The sequence below is a fragment of the Coccidioides immitis genome (genome assembly GCF_000149335.2).
Source record: "Coccidioides immitis RS genomic scaffold supercont3.5, whole genome shotgun sequence".
Taxonomy (NCBI): Eukaryota; Fungi; Ascomycota; class Eurotiomycetes; order Onygenales; family Onygenaceae; genus Coccidioides; species Coccidioides immitis.
Genome location: NW_004504307.1, coordinates 128,765 through 155,558, shown reverse-complemented (window position 1 = coordinate 155,558; position 26,794 = coordinate 128,765). Strand labels below are relative to the sequence as shown.

Below are 26,794 nucleotides of genomic sequence, written 5' to 3'. Positions count from 1 at the left end.
CTGCATTAGCTCAACTCTGTGAGGCGCTAAGAAACATGTCGTCGTCTTGGTATCCCGTGTTGGCCCAGGGGGTGTACATAGCCTCCATGCGCTTCAGGATTCGCCGGATGGGGGCATGCAAACAAGAGGGCCAGTTGAAATTAATGTCTTAATTCTGGATGCACTGGCTCGGCTAGTAGATTGATGACTCTCTTCGAGGGTGTGTGTGGAGCAAGGCTTCTGAATATCAGATTTCAATAGCTTTGTGGGTGTTGTAGCCTTCTCGTTAGGCAGCCAGCTCGGCGAGGCTGCCTTTCTTGCCCTGTCGATATTTGATGATCCGGCGGCGCACATCTGATTTCGTTTTCCGCCAGCCAGTGAGTATGAAATCCCTGTCACTCAGGTGTAGGCGAAGCGAGCTTATTCCAGATCGTCGGAAGCAGCGGGCAGACAGATGTGGCGCCTCATTTTTGCTTTTGCTGCCTAGTGGCTAAACGAGCTAGAATATCCAGACTGTTGCCTTCAGAGTGAAGAGGGGTCAGCAAGAGGCATTCCAATTTGCATGAAAACAATCGCCATTTCTTTTTGGTACATTTGCCTCGCTAGAAAAGTAAGCATTCCCCTTAGACTTTACAAATACAGCCAAGAATCGACGCAGCTGCCACAGCAACAGGCCAAGAGCCTATTGCAGAGTGATACAAGGGAATTTGCTCACAGTCTCCAGGGGTAGTGCCTTGCCAGTTTCGTGCAATTTATTGGATGCCAAATAAGAGAAAGCAGAAGCCGCATTGCTGTGCATTACACTAAAAGATGGAGTCATGGCGGCCGCGGCGCTTAAAATGCCCGCCTTGTTCTCAATCAGCAGCCTCCAGCGCCTTATTTCTCCCTATTGACTCGTATTCTTCCAGATCGTCTCAGTCCCTTTTCTCTTGTCAGCTACAGCTGTAACCCCCATGTCCTGCACGACTATAACCGAGATCAGCATCTGCTGCGTCGAGCAGCATCTCATTGAATGGCCAAGCCTGTGCCCATGCCTTGGCAGCTTCTCTATCGTCCCCAGCAAAATGTTCAATGAACTGCTTTCGGACAAGGTCAAGTTTTTGCTTGAGTGCCTCATAATCCTCATGGCTCACCCAGCCATCCCATCCACAAATAGTTCCTCCTAGTGACTCTAGTACATCATCCATCAGCACTATCCCTTCCACCCACTTCACCTCCAATTCCTGCTGGCAATCAATGGCTTCAGCTGAATACTGCAGAGGGCATGGAGGGTCTTTCTTGCTGCTAATGAGTTGATTCCATTTGCTGGCAAGTTTCATCAGAAGCTCTTGCAGGGGTGGTTCTCCATTATTCAAGAGCATGCTAATAAGAGTGACAATCTCTTCCTGAAGTGTCTTCTGATATCTCAGTGCATGATAAGCCAGTACATTTATAGAAGCTGAGTAAAGATTATAGTATTTGTACAGAGTCTGCTCAACAAGCAATTTTTTTGCATGTTTCTTTGCAATCTCATCAAGCTCTTCAAAGTTTTCCAGTAAAGATAGTATCTTGAGACCTTCAAGTTTCAGTTCTTTATAGTTCAAAAAGGCAGGATGCATGACCTGGTTAAATAGAGACAAAACATGGACATTTTGCCAGTCAATAAGCCCAATAATCTCTGTAGGTTTCTCAGAATTCATAAAGATATTGTCCAGATGTAGATTCTTGTGCCACAGAATAGATGTCTGACAGACCTCAGACAGCAGAATATGATCTACTATCTTCAGAAAGTCACAGCATACTGAGAGCTTGAGAGCACAATTGAATTAATATCTCTCAGAACCAACAATTTCTTCCAATTAAAGAGGCTACCTCAGATTTTGAATGGCCTTTATTTCACAGTAACAGATTGCAGCTAGGTACTCTTTTGCAGTATTTCCTGAGATAAGTCAGTTAGCTATCAAATTGGAGTGCAAGAGAACAATACAAAACTTACAAGAACTCCAATTCAAGAAAAGCTCTTCTCTGTCATCATTAAAGAAGCATCAATCTGTAGTAGATCTAAGAACCCAGCAACTACAAGCATCCCTCAATTCTAGAGCTGGTAAGTGGTTGGTCCCACTTGGGATATCTCTTGAATAATACAAGAAGCTAATGCTGCCAAGGAGATGATTCAGTATTTTAACATTAAAGCTAACCATAGCCCTAATAATATCTCTCTGTTCTTTATTGCTCAAACATAGCCAGATATGTGCAAGAGAAGAATCTGCTGCTTTCTTCATAATAATATACTCTGCTCCAACTGGGTTCTCTGATGCATGTGAATTCCACACAAGCATCTTAGGAACTGATAGATCAAGCTTATTTCTAGCCTAAAAATAATCAGTATAAGAGACCTGCTGAAACAAAGAGGTGACAGCATATACAAAATCCATTATAGCAATCTCACTGGTAGTTGTGAAGTGTGAAATACTGGAATTGGGATTGAGAACCCTCACAATGACTTAAGAGCCATTGGCCATGATAAGAAGAAGACTCTTATTGAAGTTTTCTTCAGATATCTTCTCAATTTTGACACATGATACAGGGTCATAGCCTAGGCATCTTGCAGCAATTACTGCTAATGCATCTACATTAAATCACACATAGCAAGCTTCAAGCTGCTGAGACTCATTAAACAGCCAGCATCCAGTAGTATAGTGATAATAGTCAGAATTATTTTCTAGAAAACATCAGGACCTTACTTGAGACAGACTAAGTACTCTAAGAAATTATATCATATTTTCTCATAGAAGATGCTCATTTCATTACCATGGGTGCAACTGCTGACCATGATCTTGAAGAAAAAATAAACAAAAGTCAAAAAAGCCATATGAAGTAAAAAAACATTAATTCAGTCAAGAGCACATCAGCATCATTATAGAGATCAATCTAGCATGGGGGAGTCAAGATAAATAAGTAGGAGTTTTATCTCTATATGAAACAGGTCAGATGGGATTTTTGATTGTGTTAGAGGATACAGCTCACCCCTGTACACGTGACTCTCTAAGGTCTGGAGTTCACCACTGAACAAGCCAAATTTTGCCAAATGCTCCATGCAATGAATTTATTAAATATCTCAACAACCAGATCATTATTATTAAATAGCTATTAAATATTAAATGAATGTGTTTTTTGAAGCATAGAAATTAGTGTAGTTAGGAAAATAAACAAGTGAACAGTTTAATATTGCAGCCAGAGTGAGAGATTCAGAGAGTAAATAGAAAAGAATTCAAAGAAATGTCAATAGTAGATTTCTCAGTTAGAGAGTTTAATATCTTGCTAGAGAGACTTGTAAAGCTCTTACTTTCTCTTTTGAAAGATTATATGGACTCTTTATAATAAGACTTTTTAGTAGAAGGGTTTTTCTGATAACACTTTAAAGCTGGTGCTTGAAGCTCTGACTACTAATATTTAATAATATATTTAACTATCTGTTTTTTCTTTTCTACTAGTTGTAAAGTGTTTTTCTTCTTACAAGTAATATACTATGTCTTTCTTTATTTAGTATGTTTAACTTTTTTGATCTCTTATTACTTGCAGATCTTTTTACAAGCATTTTTTTATTTAATTTATCTTTCTTTAATATCTCTAGCAGTCTGCTTTTTTTGAAGCTTTTATTGAAGCTTTATCTCTTATATTTAAGTAATTTTATTAGCTTTTTCAGTCTCTATTTCATCTAGATGCTTGCATGTATTAAGAATTTTTATTAGAGATTAGAACTGTACTGTTACAAATGTAGACCTAGATTAACCAAGTATTAGACAACATCAGATGTTCAAGAGTACTCACATGACTCTAATTCTGAATGTATAAGAATCACATGATTTGCACAGATCATGGGAACCTCAGTATTCAGTCTTCTAGTTAGAGGACTTCTACATTCTATGCAGGACTCCCTCTCACCAGTTGTGAATATCAAATCTACTTAGCTCTTTTATACTTTAAATCTAGGGAAAACCCACGCAACCTACAACCAGTTTTCTAACATGTGCTTGATTAAAATTATCTTTATTAAGTAGATTTAAGAGCTTGTCTTGCTTACATTGTTGCTTCTATATTACTAAAGTTAATCTTAGATACTGATTCTCATATTCCAGTAGTTTATTATAAAAAGTAAATTACTTACTAACTTGAATAACTTATTTAATACTTTGCAAATTTAGATTATACTAGATATATATATTCTTAATCCCTTGTCAAAGCTGGTGTATATTGCTAGAAATAAGAGATTTAACTGACAGTATAGAAGCTTGAGCAGTTTTAAATCAATGTAGTTAATATTAAAAATCTAAAGAATTAATTCCAGTCTTTACAAAGTCAGCAAGTATATTTTCAACTGTTAAAGTCTTTATTCAAGCCATATTAAATAATCTTCAGAGATCTCTTTTTATTATTTAAATATAGCTTATTCTATAATATAATAGTGCTTTTAGCTTATTAAAAGATATTTTATCTAGTAGCTTAAAGATTTTAATATCAAGAGATTGCAAAAAGTATGTGAAATGCAGTAGAAGAATTATAAGAAGGATCTTTTTTACAGTTAATATATTTAATAAATTTTATATTTATATGAGAGAAATGTCTATCTAGTAGAAGTAGATATCTTTGTTAACCAGCTTGTTTCTTAGTATACTAATTGAAAATCTATTTTAACTACTTCAGTTTATATTTATTATTTCTTTAACTATTTGTTAAAACTGTAAAGTAGACCTATTCACTTTTATTATAATTATCTAGTCATGTATTCTGGAGCTCTTGTGATTTGCTCTGATAAATAAGAGCTGGAGGTAGTGTAATTTCTTCAGTGAAGACTGAGCAGAGCAATGAGAGGAATTTCTAACTATTATTCTGAATAGCAGTATTCTTTTTAGCTTGCAGGGCTTCAATAGAGACTAATCACTTTAAGACATAGCAGAAGCCTAGAAGAAATTCTTTTTTATCAAAGTTATAGATATTTGAATGCTCTATTGATTGATTTTCTGCTTTAACTAAGTAGTAGATTACAACACCAACATCATACTGCAAGTCTCTCTTTTCACAACTCTGTCAATTCTTGTTCAAATTGGACGAAACTATATTCATTTGAAAGCTATTTCTCTACTTAGAATATCTCCAATTTTCAGGCGATTTGCCTTATGAGTTTTTGAGATATTAGTGAAAATAAATGATGCCAGCTTTGCACCTGTCAGAAACACTTTTCACACTATTACTGAAGCTTTAAATTCCAATTTCTTTTGAAATTCTGAAGCAATTCAACAAGAATACTGATTTAATTTGGCAAGCAGATGTAAATTGCTGTAATCTGTTGACAGAAATTGAAAATGCAAAGTTAAAAATAGTACTAAACTCAAAAGAATTGACCAGCACACTGGTGAATTAAACTGATTAATCAGAAGCTAGCAAGATCTAGATAGCCTCAGCTCTGAGTAGTGAAGCTGACCTCTAGCAGATATGAATATCTCTTGCAGTAGATATGATATTTATTAGTGTAGCTTCTTTTCACAGGACTGTAAAGTATTAGAGAGCAGCTATCTATACCACCAGACTTTGTGAAATTCATAGTCTTCTCAGGGAGAATTAAATGTATGAATCAGTATAATAATACATTTCTAGAAGAAATATATATGGAAAAGAGTATACAAGATAAAAAATCTAGTATTCTAGCAACTATATACAACTTGTAGACAAGATTATTACTAACTTCCAGCAAGAGATTCACACAGTAATAATCTTTTATGTATGCTTGTAAGCACATGACTTAGTGTCTTACAAGAGCAAATACAACTTTTAACAACTTGCAAGCTGAGACTCTCAGCTCTTGTAGATGTTATTTGTTCATGTAAGAAATTTATAAGTGAATTCTTACAATTTAATTTGTATTTATAGTTTGTAGATGTAGTTTATAGTTCTTATAACTGCTGTTAATATTGAAGCAGGGTACAATAAGATGCTTCATCAAGATAAGCAAATTGATTGAGATAGTGTGAGCACAAAAAAGATGAACATTAACAGTATAGTAATAATAGTAAAAGCTGAACAGTAAGAACAGAAATAAGTATGATCTAACAGATGCCTAATCTTATAAGAAGTAATAGTAGTATTATAAAGCTCTGTACTAAGACAAGCAGCTCTAATAAAGAACAGTAGTAAACTTCATAAACAAGAGATCTTCATATTTTCTAGCTAATAAACTAACTAGTAATAAGAACAAATAAGTGTATAGTAAAAATGTGGAAATATATGAAGGTGTTGGGTGAGATGTAAGAGTTTAGACAGTTTATATAGCTCAAAAATAGTAGTTTTAGAGAAGAGAGGGGAGGGGAAAGAGGAAGAAGTAGCAAGAGAAGAGGGAGAAGAAAAGTAGCATCTAAACAACCTTGGTTCTAATATAGTACCAGAATCCCCACTACAATATTTTGAGATGTAAATGCAAGATGGGCTTTTTTAGTACTGTCTTTTATAATTCTGTTTCTTCTTATTCTTCAGTTCATAAGCATCTATTTTATAAAGTGAAAGAAAAAAATAATATATAATATTATAGGCCAAGCTAAAGTTACTAGCTAAGACTCTATATATATAAATATATTACTTGAAGAAGAAAAAAGAAAGATGGTAGATAAGTGTATGTACAATACATACACAATATTTATATGTGACAGTAAACCAAAAGAAAAAGTAAATGCTAAGCCAAAGAGAGAATAGTATAGAAATCTCTTACATGGCATGTTATTAAAGAGCTTGTCAAACTAGATATGATCTAGTAGGGAGATAATAAAATATATTCATATTGGTCTGACTCTTCTATCTAAGGATGATCTTTATGTCCAAGTAAATAACAACCTTTGGTCACATGACTAACAACTTTGTGTGGGAAAAGCATACAAACTCAGGTAGCTGAGTTGCTGACTAATGACCCAAGTAAGAGATATATGGATCTCAATCTGGTAGTTGATACCAAGATTATCAAGGTTGAACTTTATAATCCAACAGGGCTTGACCTGAGATTCTTAGCACAGCATGGCATTGAGAACTTGGCCTGAGAAGAATAAAGATTCAACTTTACACTAATCAGTAAACTTTTATTACTGTAGTTGTCCTAGTTTATTGATTGATCAGATTGATGATGACAGAAACTTCCAAGAGATCTCTTGTGCAGCTGTCATACCATTGTCTCTATGCCAGTGTGAATTACAACAGTAAAGAAGATCTGCAAATAAGTAATTCCACTGAACCATCTTCTGCTAGCAAGAGAATCTGCACTAGCAAGAGTCAAGAGAATCTGACACTGACGGACAAGAATGCTTGTAGAAAAGATATTAGTAGAATCTATATCTGAAAAAGGCTGCTTGAAACACATTGGTTTTACCCAGTCACACCAAGAGTTGTTTGAGCATATTTCAGGCCCTGCCTGGAGTTGGCATTCTCACTGGTCCAAAGAAAAGGTAAGAGAGGGGACAAGGCTTGACCTTGGTCAGAGGTGATGAGGTATTCTTGAAGCAGTATCCAGGGAGAAGCTGAGGCGCGATACAGGTTTACTGGTGTACAACTCTCAACAAGAAAGCAGGTTGATGCTTTTCAAAAACACTGGTTTTTTTAGTTATCTCCTGTCATGTATGAACTAATAACATGTGGCAAGCGGTCTTATTATCTTATCCACCAATGATTTAAATTACCACTTAATCCTTTGGCTTGCATGCTTCCAAACTCATCATCTGGTGCTTCGCACACCAGCTGTGTCATGCTGACAAGTGAGGTTTCATTTCTATCAGCAAAGCAGTGACCTACCTGCATGAGATAATGTAGCACGCACCACCAGGGGGTTGATTTGGACAAGCCAGCGAGCATCAGGTTGATCTGATAGCAACTCCAGCAACTCGCATGCAGAATCAATGCAGATACCAGTAATTTGCTGTGGACTGAGCTGGGGGAATTCAGGGTTGTAGTTGTGCTTCAGCTTCACATGGGCTTGTAATTTGAGTTCAAACAACTTGCCTTGCGAGATTATTCTAGTGACTGTATCTAGTGATAACATCTAATAGCCTCTTCCATGCGTGCAAGTTCAGTGTACCCTAGTATAGTCTTATAGTAAACTTAACCCTTCTTGTCTCTTGGTAATTGGACTGTTATCTCCACAGAGGGGTAATTTAGGAAACCTTGCCTTTCCTAGATATATGCCTGGGCGAGGGGTGATAAGGGTGTTTTCTTGGACTTGATATCTCTTGAAATTGCTGCACGTGCCTGTGGCTTGGGCGCTCGCCCAAGGGGCTGCTGATAGGATACTCCACTTCTATCATGTTGATTTCCAAGGAAATTGCCGCGAAATCAGCAGGCGGTCAAGGGTTGAGTCATTGTGGCTTGGCTCTCGGCGCAGAGGTCTGACACTTGGGATGAAAATAGATTATTAAGAGTCAACAGGGCTTCGGGGAGTATATACATCCAAGATTTCTCACATGTTCACCACCAACAACCCGGGTCAGTCGCCTTGCGGTACCTGGATCCCTCAGCTGGCCTGCAAAGTTGGACTTCCGCCGAGGCCCCTGGGATATAGTAAAGGATTACGAACGGGCTACTGGAGTGTGAGAGGCCTATCAGAAACAGAGAGCAATGCCGCAATCACCGATTGGAATTCACTATTCCGGGACTTACCAACCGTCCCGGTAAGCTAAGCTTTTTGCGACCGAGAGCTAACTACCTTAAACTGACTGATTCCCTACTGCCCTAGGACGAGGCCATAGTAGCGTCTTGCATCTGGCATGACAATTTCCATGTCGACAATGTCTTTGGACTGGTGATAAGAGATTTTGTTCCGGCCGCGTCGATCTCCTAGGAAATTGCCGCGCAAGCAACGGGCGGTCAAGGATTGCCTTTGCGAAATTGAGACAAGTCTGCAGAAGATAGCATCGGCACGAGCTTGAAGACAAGCTGAATTCAAAAACCTTCTCTGCTAGCATTCAGATGCAGTTGTCGATCCCTCCACTTTTTGTTTCCCTTCTCACGAGTCCCAGCTCAAGGGAGAGTAGGAAGAATGACAGTTTGGCTGGCGGAGCCCACTGGGGCCAGACCATACCCGTTGGGCGCGCAGCCTGATTATTTGATGTAATCCTCCTCACAAAAGTCGTCGAAAATCCAATTTTCTTCAATTCTAGCTCTCTCCTCCTTTGTTTCAGCAGCATCAAGAGCGTCCGCTTTTAATTTTCTCTCGCGTCCCTTTGCTTCATCGTAGTATGCAACGGGCACCCATCCCTCATTTGCAACGCCAATTGCTTCTTGGCAAGCCTGAAATTGTTCATCAGCGTCGGATTGTTCACGTGCCAGTCGCAGACATTCGCTCGACTCGTCGCCTGAAAAGAAGATTGGGCAAGGTGTTCTCGCATCACGGTTTACTTCTCCCCAATTTTTCGACAGTGTAACTAAATCCGCTTTCAAGGTCATATTATCACCCTCCCAAGGGTCACTGGCATGGTGAAAAATCCGCCGCCTTAAGGCGCTGAAATGATAGGTCAAGGCGTCATAGTGCTCAGGATTCTTATCCGCAGTCAATTTGACATAGAGATAGTGCAGTTGACGCTTGCGGAAAATTTCCGCATGTTGGAACCGTTGTATCTCCTCTAATTCATCGAAATTCCTTGGTAAAGTAGGGGTTTGTAGTGAGTCCGAGATCTCGTCACCATAATTCTGGAGACTTTGTGGGATGCCGCATTGCAGAAATAATGGGAGAACCGTACTATGTTGCCAATCGATTAACCCTTTGATTTCTAGGTCACTGGAAACAAATATGTTGTTGGGTTGAAGATCAGGATGTCGTAGGACCGGACGATGAAGGGCAGGACAATCCCGCGGTATGAGGTGAGGCGCAATTTGTAGGTATTTCTCCAGATTTACAATATGTTCGAGGTGGGATTGGGCCTGGTAATTGTACATCTCTCTGCGAAGTCGCTGAAATGGCTGAAGAGGTCGTCCAAATCTTTTGAGATATGCAATCTCTTTTGTGGCCCCAGCGGTGAGAACTGCCAAAGAATCCCGGTCTTCCCAGAGTTAACCGCCAGCGTCTTCTGCATTTGGATATTTCAATCCGAAGGATACTTACATGGCCCGCGCTCAACGGATAAGTTGAGTCTTTTCCCGAACCATAAACCAAGCGAAGTATCGGGGCCGATACAGAAGCGGCGGGTCGAGCTGGGGCTTGGAACAATGACTGGGTAGTCATGGGCTGGCAGGTCATCGTAGAAATAGAGACTTCCACTTGCTGGAAACCGTAAACCAAATAGACGAGACTCTAGCTCCACGAGCTTTGTGACCAGCGTTATCCTCTCCTGTTCAGACAAAGTAAACCAGATATCACCTAGGTTTTGTCCTTGGACAAGTTCCATGAAGATGTATTCTGTACCTGCAGAGTTATCTGCAACGGCAGAGTAACCAAAAATCTTAGGAACTGGAATGCCATGGGAACGGAGAAAATCTATCGTTGCGACTTCACTTGCGACCACTAGGAATTTTGGTTCGGTGACAGGGTAAGGAATTCGCGCAACAAATTGGAAGCCATTTCGCATGGTGATCTTAAAACTTCGGTTGAATCCTCCTTCGGCAAGCTTCTCGAAGCCAGTGACGTCGTCTTCCTTCTGCTGAACCGCTAGGGCAGCAAGGCGCTTCAATTCAGAGACGTTGAAAGCACGTCTCCTCTCACGATGTCTCAACGCGTCATTATAGCTGAATTTGGACATCAGTTGAGCAGTTTAATAGGAAGGAGTCCCTAGCCCGCAACATACATCCATCGTCCGGTCGTGTACTCGAACAAGTCACAAGGTTCCGGCATCCTTTGGGCTGCCGAAAGAGCACGTGTGGGTGCTATGCTTGGTTCGTGGAGGGCTGGGCGTAACTGAAAAATACTAGAGAATATTGTGCCACGTAAACGCTTAGCCATGGCTGGATGAAGCGAAGAGGCAGTGGGAGAGAGTGGGCAAGCAAGGCTTTTTATAAGCACCTATGGCTCTTGATCACACATTGGTCGCGCTCAGGGAAGTGTCTTAGGTAGTTAATGACTGCGGACGTAAGTTACCGTAACTAACTAACCGCTTACGGTATGCCGTTGACCTGCTGTGATTATGACCTCCGCAAAGACAACCAAAAATAGTTTGTTGCATGTATTATCATTGTCCCTACAAGCCTAATGAAATACCTAACCATAGTTTCAAATGAGGAACCCTTCAGTTCTGGACTGAGGCTGCGGCTTCGTTTAACCCCTTCTCAACATCTTCCTTCGACCCATCCTTTTTAACCAGGGCAGTAGACATCACAGCGTGGGTTCCACCATGGCCTTCTCTCCATCTTTTGATAGAAGATGGGACTTTTCCAGCGTTCGGTTGCATCTGGAACTTATGGTAAACCTCATCTCCTTTTGTAACCTCCCCATCATAGTCCCATCTGACCCCGAGCCGTTCTTGCTCCGCTTGACCCTTCGGGAAGGCTGTTTTCCCGCGCCCAGCGGTTGGGTTCGTGAATTTTCTCCAGGCTTGTCCTTCGACAGCCTTGCCGACAGCACTTTTCTGCGGGAAGAACATACTTGTTCGCGTAATAGAAAGAGAGACGAGCTCAATAGCTATTCAGGTTCGCAGTATCAGCCTTTTTAAGGAGGAACTTTCAGAGAGGTAATAATTTTGTGATTGCAAGGCTTTGGGGATAGAAGCGGGTATAGAAGAACCTCAAGCAACTCTACATTGGACGGCAACACCTACCTTATTTATAATGCTCGTGCTTTGAGCTCGGTGCTTCAGATGGGAAGCCCCCCGCATGAGCAAAGGAAAGCGCTAAACTTGCGGAATATCTTGTACTCTAGACGCCGAGAAAGGTAGGGTCCGGTCAGACAAGAACAACCTACATCCCATCGGCATTCCCCAGTAATAGATCGCATAATGTCAGGAGCGCCCCGTAGAATCCCAGAAGGCCGCTACAAATGGCAGGGCCTCACTCCGCCCTTGCCCATTGTATTTGTGATGCTGGTCGAACTCCGACATTTAGCCCAACCGAGCTTGTTGGTCAACATCCAGCGTTAATGTGAGTCTCCATGGCCACTTGAACCAATAATAATTTGCAAGCGAAGTTCGAAACTAGCGGATCTAAAATCAACTAAGGCAGGTGATTGACAGGCAGCTCTGTACATTCAGAGTGGTCAATCATGAATAGCCGGTCCCAGATCACAATGTCTTGAGCAACCGTTACCAGAGCGCCAGGCATATATTTCAGGAACTGGAACGACACCCTTGAGAAGATGACTGAGAGCAAACAGAGACTATCCTTTTGCGATTCTGACTTTGGTGCCCCACTTTACAAACAGGTTTATGGTTTTGAATAGCGCCGGGTCTGATTATATGTGGATGTATTATTGGAAGGGCTGACTATATTGTCTACCTTTCAGAGATGGTCACGAAAATAGCTCACTCAGTCGCAAGGGACCAGAGAGATACGAGAGAATCACTGCTCTGGTTTGTGATCAAGCGCTCTGCTACCCACAAGCACCATTCATGAATCCCGGACTCCACAGGTCAATAGAGCTTGTATGGCGCCGGGTTGTGGGGCCGGCTCTAAGTTAGGAGATCCTTTTTCGCCAAGTTACAACAACGTCCTCTGAAGGAGCAAAGAGAGACGGCTTATGCATGCACGAGGATGTATGGAGTATTGGAGATTTATATTTATATGCAGGCGGAGCTGCAATAACCCCTATGCTTCCATCGAACCGCCGACGTAAGACCGCGAGTACTTGAACAACTTCCATATCAATTGGGAGCCAATCAAGCGGCTGCCAGCTGTTTTTACTGCTTCACGCGAACCCTAATGCCTTTTGTGTCGAGCTTCGGGAACGGTAAAAAATAATCGTGCACTAATTCTACATCGCTCTTATCGGTTTTGTAGAGCTCGAAGTCGAAATATCGGAATATGGTGGCAAAGATCAGGTAGAGTTCGCACCACGCCAAACTCCAGGACACAATTAGCCCTAGCCAATGATTGCAAGTGTATATTACTCTTTAGGGGGTAAAAGTCGAGGTCCAAACTCACTTGCTGCCTAAACACGATCTTGTTCCTTTCCCGAATCCGACAAAATATCGATCCAGGTTTGATCCGTTGCTTGTTTTCGGCGAATTCAGCCACCTCTCAGGGTTGAAGGCGTGGGAGTCAGGAAATATCTCCTCGTCATGGTTCAGGAAGGGAATTGTCATGGACACAGGTGTGCGTGCTGGGATCACCCAATCCTTGTATTTTAGGGAGTTGGGGGAGAGGCGGACGTTACGTGACGATGTGCCATAGGAGAGTCGAATAGATTCCTTTATCACAGCAGTCAAATAAGGCAACTTTTCTAGTTCAGCCCACTGAAGGAGTGTTTTAGAGTATTTGTCCTCCCTGATAGCCTCTCCCAGCTCGCGTCGCAACTTGGCAAGCGCTTCAGGATTGCTCAGAAGGAAAAAAGTGCCGACGCTAAGCGCCCATGAGGTCGTGACAAGGCCAGCGCCTATAATTAGCTGTGCTTCGTCTCGCACACGGCGATCTTCCTTTTCGCTTGCGGGGAGGTCACCATGGATTAACTCAAAAAACACGGTCGCGCGGCCATCTTTGGCATCGACTTTATCTTCTTTCAAATTACGGATTTGCTGGCTCAAGTCCTGTCACTCGGCAGTGAGCTGAAGTCAACAGGTTCAGAGGACTGGACAGTATGAGTGACTGACATTTTGAAGCCGGAAAATGGGAACGTATAAGGGGTTGAGCTTAACGACCCAAGACTGAGGTAGGCATTCCATTATCTTGGGCACCAAGGGAAAGTGAAGGGCCGCATTCCCGCTCATGCTGATGGCCATTAAAGGATCGTGGAAGATAGGTTTCCAATTAGGAGTTTCAAGGTGATTGTAATCCCGAGCAAAGCAGTACTGCATGATAATATCTTCGACGAGAGCCATGTATCCTCTGCTGATAGTCATTGGAGCCCCTGATTCTTTGTATTCATTGATTTTGCCGACCAGAATCGCGATCTTTTCTCGAACAAGCTCTTGAAGATTAATAATCCGCTTTCTCGAGAAGAAAGGGTTCAGGGCTCCTCGCCTCAGCTTATGGAGGCTATCTGGGGCTGTTGTCAGGGTGGAAGTAGCATTGCCAAAGCGGTTTGATAACCATTCATATTTGTCCACTCTTCCAGCTTTGGTAAAGATAGTATCAAAGAAGTCCGAGTCGATAACGTGTAGCTCATCAGGTGCAATTCGAACAATCGGACCTATATTGTCAGTTTGTATCAGCCTGCCGACTAGTCTGGTACAAAATGTATCAACACACCATATTTCTTGTGTAAATCTTCAATATGGAATATAAATTTCCCTCCCAGGTAGACGTCGTAATATATTTCATGCCATCGGCTCAGGGCAGCGTACCTAGGCCCCGGGAATTTTGCGAGAGGATGAAAATACAGGCGATATATCACCAAGCCAGCGAGGTAAGCAGCCCAGATCAGGCCGCCGTATGTAAGAGTGTCGACCACGTAAGACATTTTGGGAGGAAAAAGGAAGGCAGACCATATGTTGCAAGGGAGGTTGTGAAAGACAGGGCTCTGATGCGACGGGTACGGGCAGGGGGTTCGAGTCTGTTAAATCAATCCCGTACCGACCTATGTTACCCCACCGGCGCCTCGTAGCGTGCGTTCTAGACGACGATAGACAGCAAGTTTCTTTGAACACCTATCCGGAGTCTGACTTGGCATGGCGGGCTGCATATAACTTATGGTCGTGCCGTTCCGCATGCGCTAGTATGCATAAGGTCGCATCCCGCTTGGACGGGAAGACAACGGTCATGTCGCCATTTCGGAAAGGATGCTGCCAGCAAACCTTTAGCCTTGCCGGTCCTGATAACCCATGCTTGTGGACGTTTTGATTGGTTCAAGGTTCAATGATCCCTTGAATTGAAAATGCTTTAAATCAGGACCTTGTCGTTGAGTTCCGAAACACCTCGCTATTCTCCATGCTCATTTTTCTGTTGTCTACACCGCAGAAAAGGCTCATTGGTATCAAAAGCTCCGCAAAGCAAAGGAACTGGGTGCTCGAGTTCTTTTCCCCGTTGTCGTTAAGCAACGCTTGTCATGGCAGCACATGAGAATGAGGGCCATATTGAGCCAGACCTTTCCGATTCCGACTCTGCATTGGGAGATGCTGGTTCTTCAGTGTATTCAGAGAGTCTGCGGTCCAGCTTCTATCAGAGTGTTATGGAAAACGGACGTGGGTATCACAAGTACAGAGACGGCAGTTACTTTATGCCGGAGGATGAAAGTGAACAGGAGAGGCTGGACATGCAGCACGAAATATTCCTCAAGACGATGAACCGCAAGCTCTTTCACTCGCCGGTACCACGTCAGGTCCACAGTGTATTGGACTTGGGAACCGGTACCGGGTTATGGGCCATCGATTTTGCAGATGAGTATCCCACCGCTAAAGTCCTAGGTACGGACCTCAGCGCCATTCAACCTTCGTTTGTCCCGCCTAACTGCAAGTTCGAAATCGACGATTTTGACCTTCCTTGGACATTTCCTCACAAGTTTGACTTTATTCACGGAAGAATGCTTGCTGGCTCCTCACCCTCTTTCCCCCAGCTCTTCCAGCAAGCGTATGACGCCCTTGAACCTGGTGGTTGGTTTGAGATGCAGGACTTCGCATTCCCAGTCAGGTCCGATGACGGTACCATGGAGAATACGCCTTATGAGCAGCTGAACAACTATCTTGTGAAAGCCCTAAAGAAACTGGGAAGAGACGGTGGGCTTGCCGCTGAATATAAAGACATGATGAAACGAACAGGTTTTGTGAACGTGGTTGAGATTCCATACAAGTGGCCACAGAATCGATGGCCAAAGGATCCGCACTACAAAGAGCTCGGGGAGTGGAACATGGTCAACACTTTGGATGGCTTGTATGCGGCTTCCGCCCGATTATGTGTCCAAGTACTGGGGATGTCGACGGCGGATTTGGAAGTGTTGCTTGCACAGTGTCGCAAAGACATTCAGAATCCTCGAATTCACGCGTACTGGCCAATGTATGTGGAGAAGCTTCCTTTTGACGTTTGTTGTTTTGCGTACTGATAGGGAATCAAAGATACGTTGTGTATGGACAAAAACCTGGAAAGCAAGATATGGCCTCGGATACAGTATCGAGGCAAAAGTGATTTAGCATCCTCAACACAGATATACAATCTGGCTGATGGATTACTTACGATGTTTTCTTAAATCCCGATTCAGTGCATATGTGTGTGCCGGTCTGTGAACTTGATGAGAGGAACGTTCTGATATCTTGTTAGCCTTACACTGCAATAACTACTGATAAGAACTATTCTCCAAAGCCTTGCTTGAGAACCGCTTTCACCAGCTCTTCTTTCTCTCTTCCATCCCCAAGTGGTCCTTCACGTAAATATTTACATGATAGTAAACGTAGACTATTCCGGCCGGTACGCGGAAATATCGGAACATCAATCAGTAACATGGTAAATTCGATAGTTGAAGGATAACTTGAAGCTATACGCCTCCGAAGCATATCAGGAAATTTAAGCGGCAAAAATAAGATCTGCTCGGAATCCCGAGTCTTTTTTAATCTCTGACCTAGTTCCCAAGATAGTGCTAGCTAGCACATCAAGGATCTTCGCATTGAAATCTACCTCTGTGCCTGGCCAAGCGACTGGATACTTAACTCTAACCCAATCCAACGGCCCCCCCTCCCGTCTCTGTCCAATTCTGAATGATGTCCATTGGTGGTTTAAACGCTCAATGGTGTGCGCCTTCGACACTCCACCTTTAGTGGAGATATCCATAACTACCAAAGTGAGAATCACACCCTCTTCAGCTGGTTATCATGGGCTGTTGAAAGCCTGTGTGCTGAGGGTCCAAAAGGCAAAGCAGGACTAAGACAGAGCCTGTTGCAATCAAAGGATTTTTGAGCTCTCATCACAAAAAATGGACGATCATGATTATAGTAGCATGTTTACGGAATACAATGCTTAAGTAATGTACGCCTAGAATCCCAGTGAAGGAGGTCACTAATCCCACTCATGCCTGTTCTGCACTCCTAGATGTACACAAACTTGGTCATTTTCACTAAAGGCCTGCTGTTGAGAAAAGGCGACATAGAGTTCGAAACCCCCATAGTTAACTAACTAACTAGTTAGTTAGTAAAGTTAACTAAGCTTGGACGTGGGGCTGGAACTCAGTGGGATGAGGCAGTGAGAGACAGGACGTGCATCCCAGCTTAACTACTTGTTTAACATTTCTCTCCCACCTTGTTGCGAGCCCAAGGTTGAGCAGCTCACGATTCGTTGCTTGTTCTCGCCGCATTGTGCATGTTACAATCCCTGGCTCACATCAACTGCATCACCGGTCGCGACGTCACTTGGTGGTTTCCGGTTGTGGCCGCGCTCGCTGTAGATGATGGATGACTCGCTTTTTCTAGTTCAGTCAGCGCCGGATGGCTTCGAGTCGGCTACGCCACTTGTGCTCATCCACGATGGGGGAGGCACGACGGTGTCTTATTTCTACCTTGAATCTTTAGACCGTACGGTATATGCGATACAGAACCCGAGATTTTATTCTGGTGAACCATGGGAGGGTGGACTGCCTGAGATGGGCCGAATATATGCGAGCTTGATACGGTCCGTGCTACCATCGGGGCCTATTATTCTTGGAGGTGAACGGATCTGCTCTCTCTGCCTTCGTCCCCTGAATGCACTGACACCCCGCCCTTCCCAAATCCAGGCTGGTCGCTTGGCGGCATGATTTCGTTGGAGGTTGCCAGCATACTCGCAAGAACTTCCGATATCCAGGTTCTTGGAATCGTGATGATAGACAGCATAAACCCGCTGAATGCGGCTATCCAAAGTGCAAACGTTGCTCCTCATCAAGTTGAATATGACGAGCATACAAGGCCTGAAACCCGTGAGTTGGTCTCGAACTGCATGAAAATGGCGGTCGCGATGTCTTCCGACTGGATTCCCCCGGTCTGGAAAGGATGTGGTGACCAGGATCTCATCGGCCGCCGAAAAGCTATGGAAGCAACTCTGTCGTCCCGGATGCCTGCGCAATACGGGAATTCCTGCTCCGTAACGGAGATGGATGTGCCGTGGCGCGACATCTTGCCCACCGTACCCCCAACCGTTCTCCTACGGTGCAATGAGTATGTTCCTATCTCCAGTCCCGAGGGTTGTAATGCAGTCTCAAGGGTAGATGTGTGTCGAGAGATGCCCAGATTGGGATGGGAGGAGTACGGATATGATATGATATCTACAGTCATGGACATCCCCGGTCACCACTTTAATATATTTGCTAAAGACCATGTAAGTTGCAGTCCCCTGTTTCTCCTAAAATGCCACGGTAGTAACCTTCCGTCGCAGCTTGACGAAGTCTCATCGCAAGTGAAGCTTGCGTGTAGACTGATTGAGAGAGCCGGCCTCTGAGATTCAAGCATTGTGTGCTACCCATTCACGGCTGAATCCTACGAGTACAGTGAAATTTATAAATGTGATTGATTTTTTGGAATAAGCAATTACTTTTTATTTTATTTTATTTTTTTTTTTCCTATTTTTCCTTGCCGTCGATGTAGACACCGGTAACCCTCACTAGTTCCCCCGCGCCCAGCGCTGAGAGAGCTCAAAATTGACCGCAAGAATGGACTTCGGCTCCGACCATGTGAACCATAAAATCACCCACAAGTATCCAATAGAGTGGAGCATAACACCCTCGGACTTAGTTTTGGGGAAACTGTCAAGATGCCTTGATCTCCATGTTTTCCAGATGATCTGCACGACGGCCTCAATCGTCAGTGCAACTGGCTGCAGGGCGTAGAAAATGATTACTGGCATCTTGTTGCAACCCGGCATCGTGTAGTTGTGCATGACCGCGTGGCAGAAGCCTGATATGAGAAATACAAGGAGCCCGTGAACAAGCCGCGAGAACAGTGACCGTCTGCGGATGCGAAGGACGTGGTGAAGGACCAGGGTAGCATACGCACTTAGGCCTCGGTGCATTAGTAAATGCCAGAACCCTGACCAGTAACCGCGCACTGTGAACGCGTGCTGAATGCTACCGAAAAACGGCGGCCACTCATCAGGCACATCAAAACCTAGCCCAACAAATAACAGGGCGCAAATGTCATGAAACCCCTTCAGGATAACAATACTCTGGATATTGTTGTCAGCCACGATCCATATCCGCATCTTGATCTCATGGATGGTGACTGGGTGGAGGAAGTACGGATTTGGTGTTCCCAATAATCTTGAAGATGTGTTCAACAGCAATCGTCGCAAAAGTATTTGCTTCTCAGGGAGATAGTCGGATTCTCGCGCAAGAACTAGGTAAGGCGAATAGTGGGACCAAATGAGCCATATGATAAGTTTTGTCAAAAGCGCTATCGAGCGACGGGAAACAAACTGCCAGCGCACTGTCAAAGGCAGGCACGGATTGATGTGGGAAGCTGGCGAGAGCGTCATCGATGATCGAGGAGACGGCAATGCGTGGACCTGCCATGCGGTGTTTATTCCTCGCCCATTGAATAGCATCTTGAGAGCACACGCTTTTCTTGCATTGAAAGTGAAGAAGATATCGCTTAGCACGCTGATTGCGCTTCGCCATAGTGCTCGTCTGGCTGAGGATTTTGCGAGGCTGGGCCACGAAGAAGGAGCATGCTTATGCTGGCTGCCAAATAATCGGTGGGACTCGCCATCGTATCCCTTGATGTACACAAGGAAGGGCATATACATCATCCACAGCATCATCAGCCTACCAAACAGTTCGTTCAGGAGACGATTGGAAGAGAATTCATTCTGGCGACGGAATGCGATAAAGGCGCCCAGAAGAACTGGAGGAAGAAGTCGCTTCGCATAGCTGGAAGGCAGAGTAAGAATCCCCCAACCGGAGAGGAAAGAGAGGATGGGCAACAAGATCACCGTCATAGACTGAATAGAGAATAAGAACTGATGCCATGAGTCTAGCATGGTAAAATTGCTATTGAACAGGGCCGGCTGCTCGCATCAACTAAACTTGCCACCTGCCTGATATCACGGCTGACGGAAAGTTCTAAACCGGACGAGTGGTTTGGGAAATATATAAGGGCAAAACATTGAAACAATAGCAGCTGATCCCAGCGGGGAGCTATGGAACAAAGGAGCAAACATGTTTCCACAGTACACAAAGCACTCTGACTGGAATGGTTAACTAGTTAACTAGTTCTTGGTGCAAAAGCCAGCTGCGGTATTTAACTAACTAGTTAGTTATGTCTGAGGCAACAATTTCCAATATGGCTGACCTTGACTAGCACCAGATTGTGGTGGTTCCTTGTTCATCACAAGATGATTCTCAAAAAAAAAACTGCTCATTTAACTACTTCAGTAGGGTTGTCTAGTTAACTACTCTGTACTTACCAGTTAGTTTGTTAATAATTAACTAGTCAACTAATTAACTTAAGTTTAGTTGGTTAGTTATCGCAGCAAGCAATTCTCAGGCAGGCCTAAAGTTGTTCCCTCACACAAGTTTACTACTGTTAATCTTCAGAAAGAATGGGAGACCTCTGGGCATCTTCAGCTCTAGCTGGTCAATTTGCCAAACGGAACCAAAGGTAAGTACTGTCATCAGTCTCGACTGAGCCAATATTTCGGCGATTCTTATAGATGTGAGCCAAACGATTGAGGAGCTCCTCTCTATTAAGAGTGCGTGTCTGTAATCAGAAGCTCCGAAACGCCGCAGTGAGAGAATTGCAGCCATGTCGGCACACCAAACCCTCCAAGGTCTAGGCGATGGTGACGAGTCTGTTATTCCTCCCGAAAGCGATGAAGAGATGCCTCGGCATGAGCGCGAAGAGTCTGTCATGGCAGTACGCTGTGGTACTTGCTGTTGCTGTGGTTTTGAACAGCAGCTCCTACAAAAGATTAAGAGTACTAAGATACGTTCGGAATTGGAGCTTATTCGCATCCTGGAGCAGTTAGGAAAGGCCTTTAGCGATAAGAAAGCCGATATCTACCTATGCTATGACCATGCAAAACTAATGGCTTCGAAGCTCGGATTACAGACACGCACTCTTAATAGGGAGGAGCTCCTCAATCGTTTCTCGAATACCAACCCGATCGTGCGATTAATTGTCAAGGCCTTTGACTCGCACCTGTACACCAGCTGTCTTTAAGTTTTTGGGTCGTGGAATGAATAAATCATATCGGATATCGATGTCGTTGCGGCCTGTGTTGTGCAATTCAAGATTGAATTTCCGGAATATGTTTGTAACCGTGAGGTAGAGCTCTGCCAGGGCAAGACTAATCACCACAGCCATCATCCGTGAACACCTCTGCTCATCCTCAAGAGGGAGGGGGTCCCGGATCCTGCTTGGAGGGAAAAGAAAACTCACTTCATCCCGATGCACCTCTGTGGTCCCTTGCTAAACGTCACCAGATACTTCTCCAACCGTTTCCGTTCCTCCGTATTTAGCCAACGTTCTGGGACGTAGCCATAGGAATCTGGGAATATGGCTTCATCGTGATGTTGGAGGACCGAAGTCATCCCAACAGCAGTCTAGCTCGTGGCCACATTGTCAGTGCTGCAGCAAATTGCCTCAGTCTCCACATGACCAAATACATACCCCGGGAGAAATTCTATATGCTTTGTATACGATCTCTGTGTGGTCTGATTTGCGTTGGAGGCGGGTACTAATGCCGTAGGATAACCTGGGGAGGTAATCTCAGCACATCTTCTCCTCAGATGCTTCCCTCGCCGCGCTGCAGATACGCACCGCAACCCTTCAAGGATACACGATGACTACTCACAATTGTCAGCAGAGAAACCCTTCTTGGGATTCCCGCATCATGCACTACGTACCAGGTACGGCAGTTGCTCGAGCTCGCAAAGATTCGCCTCCCGTCCGGGACCCAACTTGAGCAGCTCATCCCTAAGTCTCTGAAGCTTTTGCGGGTTGGCGAGGAGGTGATACGTCATGCTGTTGGACGTTGTCTCCGTCCCCGCCCCAATTGCTGAGCGAATCTCCGCGGCAAGCCTCTCCATGGACTTTTCTTCTTGTGGCAATTTAGAGTCCAGCAGTTGATCTATCAGCGTCTTCCTTCTTCCGGGGCCACTCACCCCCCTCTCCTGCTCTCGTTCCTTCAGAACTTCCAAAATGCGCCGATGTGTCCGTTGGGTCAGGTCAAAGAAGAGGGCGAGCCCTGGATTCAGTGCTTTGGCCCACGACTGGGGAAAGCATTTGGGGATTGGCAGTGTCCACGCCACCTGTTTCGTTATCACTGAAAGCTTTGAGGCGTCTTTCAATGTCTGTCCCCAATGTGGATGCCAATCCGATGCCTCTAAATATCGATACGACCGGTTCACTACAAATGATGTGATCACGTCTGGTGAGGCATGTGAATCCAAGAGAGAGAGGGACAATTTCCTCGTCTCGCGCAAACTCTTCAACTCGACGACAAAACTTTTGAACCAAGTCCTGGACCAGTGATTCATGTTTCAACACAAATCCTCGTGAAAAAAAAGGGTTCATCGCACCTCGTCGGAGACGGTGCACTCGAGCGCTTTCAGTTCCGAACGACGATTTTGGGAGGTTGAATGGTTTAACATGATAATCACATTTATCCCGCGGACAACGGTGTGAATACAGCGTATGATAATATTCCGGGTCATCGATATGCACCTCGTACGGACTAATTCGAATTATAGGCCCTACACTGCTATCAGTCCGGACGTTGAAGCTCAACATGCCGTGTCCCCAATGAACGTGGTTCGAACCATGCTTTTGATGCAGCTCCTTTATTTTGAACGTATACTGGCCGCCTAAAATAACGTCATAATAGAACTCGTACCATAACGTTGCCGCAGCGAGCTTTGACCCAGGGATTTTCGACAATGGAGAAAAATATAAACGATAGACCAAGGTGCCGACGATATAGCCTATAATGGACATGCGTGCGACAGTGAACGTGTATGCCATGCTCGATGCTATCGTCTCTTAAAGATTACCGTTAGACATTGGTAGGACAAGAGTACAATTGTTATAAGCGACAACTCTCTCAGTGTCATCGTATAACAGCAAGGCTGATATATTTGGGACCCTCCGTCCGACAGTCAAGAGTCCATCATTACCAACAAAGATGATCCAATCAGATACATTCCCGGCCTACAGCGGCATTCCGTCTTAAATTCCCCTTGTCTCCAATCAATCTGGCATAAGTGGATGCGACAGCCTCCCCTCCTGAGCTAACCTTGTCGAAATTACTTGGGTGCGAAGGACGAATTTTGAATCCTCCCTGTTCATCATGTTCGCGGGTCCCTAGGCACCTCATCACCAGATCCGTAACCATCCCTTTTATGAGAATTCACTCTCTACGAGCGACAGGATAGAGCTCACCCCAGTGCCTAGGCTCTAAATCACATGAGGCCTAGTGGTGGTATAATTCCAGAAGCCAACACCATATCTTCCTTGCCTTTTCCTCTGTCTTCAAAACCTATGTCAAAAAATCAAACTTTATCTCGGGTTTGACATTGACGTGAAGATACATATTGCTACCGCTAATTGTTAGCGTGAGGCAGATTGTCAAAATGCGAATGAGATTAAGGGAATGACTTCCGCCATCAGACCAACACTTCATTCTCCGATCCTTAGTTTAACCCTCCAAGTGTACTTATCGTCCAAGGTTTGGATGCGTCAAGTCTGCACTTCAAAGCTCGTGGTAGCGACCTGGGGATGGTTAACCAGCCCCCAAAAATCTGGGAACCGACTCTCCGGGACTCTTCGGCCATTAATCACATCCTCCCCCACCCCAAAAACGAATCCATGACCGGGTTGGGCAAGCAATAGGCTTTGTGGTTTGGAGTTCCTAGGAGTGGTCCGTTGCTCTTCCAATGATTGGAAGATGTGAAGCTTTTTCAGCAAGCTCGGTCGGCTGAATTCCTATGCCCGTATCATCTTTGAGCTCTAGCTGCTCGTTTATTTACTGAAGAGCCTTGAGTGCTGATTATAATTCAAGGGTACAAAGTCTTGTGCGCCTGCTACGATATGGCATATAGTTCATGGATGTATATATCATCCAATGTCCAAGAAAGCTTTTCCATTTTTTTTTTTTTTTTTGTGGGACACCTGCAACATGTCTGTGTGGTGCATGCATAGTTAAACATGCAAGAGATCTTAAGGGAAGTTATAGTTGAGAATGTGAGGTTTTGCAGTATTCTCTGTCCCATACAAACAAGGCGTTATCCAGCCATCTATGGACTGCAATCCTTCCATTATCATCCAGTTAATGCTGGATCTACTTCCTCACTCTCCCTAATATGTATACAAAGACAGTTTCATGTTGTTATGATCCCAGAGGCCACACACAACAGCCTACACTAATCTTGCAGTTCTCACCAAAGACTCCAAAGGAAGCATCAACGCTATAATTGGCCGACTCAACGCGCGGGATAGCACCACATATCTGTATTAAGATGTGGAGGGAATCAAAGGGACTATCAGCAAAATGAAGTCTTGGGACCGCCACGCGTTTAATCCTGCAACATGTGAGTTGGAGAAAGAATCATTCTTAGATGTCAAAGCAGACAGCAGTGTGAAAAAGTAGCAAAGATTCTGTGGCTCTGACTTACAAGGGATGCTGATGAGTAAAATAATGAGTATGATTGGGGTGATCATCTTTCCCGTCCTCATCGATGCAGCCTCCTTACCCGGCTACGCAAAAGAGAGCTGAAGCTTGTTCTCAACAAAGGCGTTGTCCCCAGAGCCCAACGCGAGGGAAAGACTCTGTATAATGTACGAAATACGCAGCCTTTGGAAGTTCCAACAACTGAGACGCAACGATATCCCACACGGGTATGATCGAGTACCCGCAGGGAATCCGAGGGGCACTCCCCATGTTGATGTTTCCGAACAATCAACTAGGTACGGAGTAACAAGTTGTCGAAGAACGGAAAAAGCAAACACAGTTTGGATCGTATTCGCGCGCGTTGTACCACATACAGTGAAAAATGTGGTCGCACGGCTAGTTAATTTCTCTCCACTCGAGGTTGTCAAAAGAGCAGAGGGGCAAGAGGTGAGAAGAGACAATCGGCCAGGTCATCTTTCACAATGCTTTTCAGCGGAATTTCCAACCGAGAACATCAGCGGGCTGGAAGACAACTGATAATGATAGTCGCTGTGTCTTTCCTTCGCGAGCATGATACCTACTTCCGCAGACGATTTAACTCCCAGCGACAAAGATTCCACTTCCTTGATAATATAAACCATGGCAGCTGAAAATGAGAACACGAGGCGGTTTCTTGCATGACAAGTAGGAGGTGGCCTAGCGACCGAGACCATCAACCTCAAGAAGAAGAGAGGGGGGGGTGTTAATATGGAGCGTGTTACAAGACTGAGAGATCGTCTGCGGAGTGCTATTGCATCAGTGAATGACACCGGAACCAATAACTAATGTGGCTCATGTCATTCCAACAGGACCTTTGAAATATACAGCGAATGTATCGCGGGGGCTATCTTTCCGACCGCTGCATCCTCATGAAATCTAACGCAATCACGCACGCCGGAGTTCATAGTGAGCACATCTAAGACTGATTGTATAACCATGTGGAAAGATGGGAAGCATGTGGTTAGCAGGGAGTCGATCCGGCCCCGTTCCGTGGTCATATACATGGAGAGTCAGATGAGCGAGAGAGGATATCGTCCCAATAATGCCCAAAAATAGCGGTTTTGCGAGGGAATTGACATCGATCGCCTTTATCAATGTCTGTGGTGCTTCAGCCATTGGCCACAAGTCGGCGAGATATACTCAGTACTTGCATTCCCTATATTTTTGCTCATTGCTATGGACTCTCCCAGCCAGCTGACGTGCTTAGATATGTAGCATGTACAGTTCATACATACATATGCCCTATATCTTCCTTTTTGTTCATATATCATTGAATACATAACACCATTGTGCCTAGGAAAGCTCACCAGGGTTGTTGGTTAAATAACTAGTCGAGCTAAGGAGGCGTGAACAAAATGACTGCTATTTATTAAGTCTGTCAAGGCTCAGATCAGCCAAAGCGGCGTGCGAGGACCTTATAGCAAAAAAGAGAGGCATCAGCAGCCTGCATGCTGGCCGCGGTGATAAACCCATAGCTAAACCAACCAAGTAGACAGTCAACTTAGTTAAGGTGGCTCACCACTCAACAAGCCAAACCACTCAATGAGCCAAATTTTCACACCAACAAATTTCTTCAACACTCAACTTTAATATGCAATAGCATGGTCAACAACAAAGCAATTAAGCTTGCAATTAAAGATCTTGAATCACAAGAAACTCTAAATTACAGTGTGACTGCAAAAAAATATTCAGTTAGTCAAGAGACTCTGCACTGGTGGTATCAAGATTTACAAGTTAATCATTATAAAGTAATCTCTAGATATAAGAAAAAGCTTACTAATATACAAAAGAATAAGCTTCTAGAGTATATAAACAAGCTTTGTAATTACAGTCTTGCTTTTACATCTTAAATTTTTTAAAATATCATGCAAGAGATGACAGAAGGGAATATAGAAATTAACTAAGTAATATAGTTTTGTGAGCATCACAAGAACAAGATTAAATCTGTTTATCTCAAGTCACTTGACAAGAATAGATAGATAGCAGATAATTACTACTTTTAGTACTTCTATAGTCTTATACTTCAATGCTTTTTTTACTTTTTTGCAAGTATAGTTATTAAATTTAACTAACTTGTTAAGTGCTTGCACTGCTGTATTTAATTAAGCAAGAAAATCAGTCAGTATAATATTAT

At 43.8% G+C, this 26,794-nt stretch overlaps 11 protein-coding genes across 11 annotated transcripts; 4 read left to right on the top strand and 7 right to left on the bottom strand.

The window, feature by feature from the left end:
• Window positions 1-911: 911 nt before the first annotated feature.
• On the bottom strand, window positions 912-2,393 carry CIMG_12452 (uncharacterized protein; the record flags this gene model as incomplete). Its single annotated transcript, XM_012358364.1, has 4 exons — window positions 912-1,732; window positions 1,955-1,983; window positions 2,104-2,330; window positions 2,385-2,393. 4 exons carry the CDS (start codon window positions 2,391-2,393, stop codon window positions 912-914), a joined length of 1,086 nt encoding a protein of 361 aa, XP_012213787.1.
• Window positions 2,394-7,644: 5,251 nt separating this feature from the next.
• On the bottom strand, window positions 7,645-8,032 carry CIMG_13498 (uncharacterized protein; the record flags this gene model as incomplete). The annotated part of the gene is made up of 2 exons (XM_001238880.2): window positions 7,645-7,712; window positions 7,786-8,032. The coding sequence occupies 2 exons, from the start codon at window positions 8,030-8,032 to the stop codon at window positions 7,645-7,647; spliced, it is 315 nt and encodes a 104-aa protein (XP_001238881.2).
• Window positions 8,033-8,375: 343 nt separating this feature from the next.
• On the bottom strand, window positions 8,376-10,921 carry CIMG_09902 (uncharacterized protein; the record flags this gene model as incomplete). Its single annotated transcript, XM_001238879.2, has 3 exons — window positions 8,376-10,025; window positions 10,088-10,707; window positions 10,767-10,921. 3 exons carry the CDS (start codon window positions 10,919-10,921, stop codon window positions 9,088-9,090), a joined length of 1,713 nt encoding a protein of 570 aa, XP_001238880.2. The 3' UTR covers window positions 8,376-9,087.
• Window positions 10,922-11,204: 283 nt separating this feature from the next.
• CIMG_09901 (uncharacterized protein) lies at window positions 11,205-11,558 on the bottom strand (the record flags this gene model as incomplete). The annotated part of the gene is made up of 1 exon (XM_001238878.2): window positions 11,205-11,558. The coding sequence occupies one exon, from the start codon at window positions 11,556-11,558 to the stop codon at window positions 11,205-11,207; it is 354 nt and encodes a 117-aa protein (XP_001238879.2).
• A 1,248-nt stretch (window positions 11,559-12,806) lies between these two features.
• Window positions 12,807-14,524, bottom strand: CIMG_09899 (uncharacterized protein; the record flags this gene model as incomplete). The annotated part of the gene is made up of 4 exons (XM_001238876.1): window positions 12,807-12,969; window positions 13,051-13,652; window positions 13,716-14,254; window positions 14,314-14,524. The coding sequence occupies 4 exons, from the start codon at window positions 14,522-14,524 to the stop codon at window positions 12,807-12,809; spliced, it is 1,515 nt and encodes a 504-aa protein (XP_001238877.1).
• Window positions 14,525-15,051: 527 nt separating this feature from the next.
• CIMG_09898 (TAM domain methyltransferase) lies at window positions 15,052-16,182 on the top strand (the record flags this gene model as incomplete). The annotated part of the gene is made up of 2 exons (XM_001238875.2): window positions 15,052-16,053; window positions 16,113-16,182. The coding sequence occupies exons 1-2, from the start codon at window positions 15,110-15,112 to the stop codon at window positions 16,180-16,182; spliced, it is 1,014 nt and encodes a 337-aa protein (XP_001238876.1). The 5' UTR covers window positions 15,052-15,109.
• Window positions 16,183-16,771: 589 nt separating this feature from the next.
• On the top strand, window positions 16,772-19,597 carry CIMG_09897 (uncharacterized protein). Its single transcript, XM_001238874.2, has 5 exons — window positions 16,772-16,831; window positions 16,901-17,016; window positions 17,080-17,690; window positions 17,759-18,336; window positions 18,394-19,597. Exons 3-5 carry the CDS (start codon window positions 17,432-17,434, stop codon window positions 18,454-18,456), a joined length of 900 nt encoding a protein of 299 aa, XP_001238875.2. The 5' UTR covers window positions 16,772-16,831; window positions 16,901-17,016; window positions 17,080-17,431; the 3' UTR covers window positions 18,457-19,597.
• CIMG_09896 (uncharacterized protein) lies at window positions 18,529-20,325 on the bottom strand. Its single transcript, XM_001238873.2, has 2 exons — window positions 20,304-20,325; window positions 18,529-20,243 (listed from the first exon to the last, which is right to left on the bottom strand). The coding sequence occupies exon 2, from the start codon at window positions 19,990-19,992 to the stop codon at window positions 18,619-18,621; it is 1,374 nt and encodes a 457-aa protein (XP_001238874.2). The 5' UTR covers window positions 19,993-20,243; window positions 20,304-20,325; the 3' UTR covers window positions 18,529-18,618.
• Window positions 20,326-20,756: 431 nt separating this feature from the next.
• Window positions 20,757-21,173, top strand: CIMG_13497 (uncharacterized protein; the record flags this gene model as incomplete). The annotated part of the gene is made up of 1 exon (XM_001238872.2): window positions 20,757-21,173. One exon carries the CDS (start codon window positions 20,757-20,759, stop codon window positions 21,171-21,173), a length of 417 nt encoding a protein of 138 aa, XP_001238873.2.
• Window positions 21,174-21,388: 215 nt separating this feature from the next.
• On the bottom strand, window positions 21,389-22,976 carry CIMG_09894 (cytochrome P450; the record flags this gene model as incomplete). The annotated part of the gene is made up of 5 exons (XM_001238871.2): window positions 21,389-21,556; window positions 21,624-21,708; window positions 21,774-21,799; window positions 21,860-22,383; window positions 22,535-22,976. 5 exons carry the CDS (start codon window positions 22,974-22,976, stop codon window positions 21,389-21,391), a joined length of 1,245 nt encoding a protein of 414 aa, XP_001238872.2.
• A 1,810-nt stretch (window positions 22,977-24,786) lies between these two features.
• CIMG_09893 (uncharacterized protein) lies at window positions 24,787-25,158 on the top strand (the record flags this gene model as incomplete). Its single annotated transcript, XM_001238870.2, has 1 exon — window positions 24,787-25,158. The coding sequence occupies one exon, from the start codon at window positions 24,787-24,789 to the stop codon at window positions 25,156-25,158; it is 372 nt and encodes a 123-aa protein (XP_001238871.2).
• Between the last annotated feature and the right edge of the window lie 1,636 nt (window positions 25,159-26,794).

What these genes read in the sequence shown, in the direction of transcription:
- CIMG_09896 (XM_001238873.2), bottom strand. Translation starts at nt 19,992, where the DNA reads ATGCTAGACTCATGGCATCAGTTCTTATTCTCTATTCAGTCTATGACG.
- CIMG_09897 (XM_001238874.2), top strand. Translation starts at nt 17,432, where the DNA reads ATGATGGATGACTCGCTTTTTCTAGTTCAGTCAGCGCCGGATGGCTTC. An exon ending in GGGGCCTATTATTCTTGGAG is followed by an intron (nt 17,691 to 17,758) that starts GTGAACGGATCT and finishes TCCCAAATCCAG; the next exon opens with GCTGGTCGCTTGGCGGCATG. An exon ending in ATATATTTGCTAAAGACCAT is followed by an intron (nt 18,337 to 18,393) that starts GTAAGTTGCAGT and finishes CTTCCGTCGCAG; the next exon opens with CTTGACGAAGTCTCATCGCA.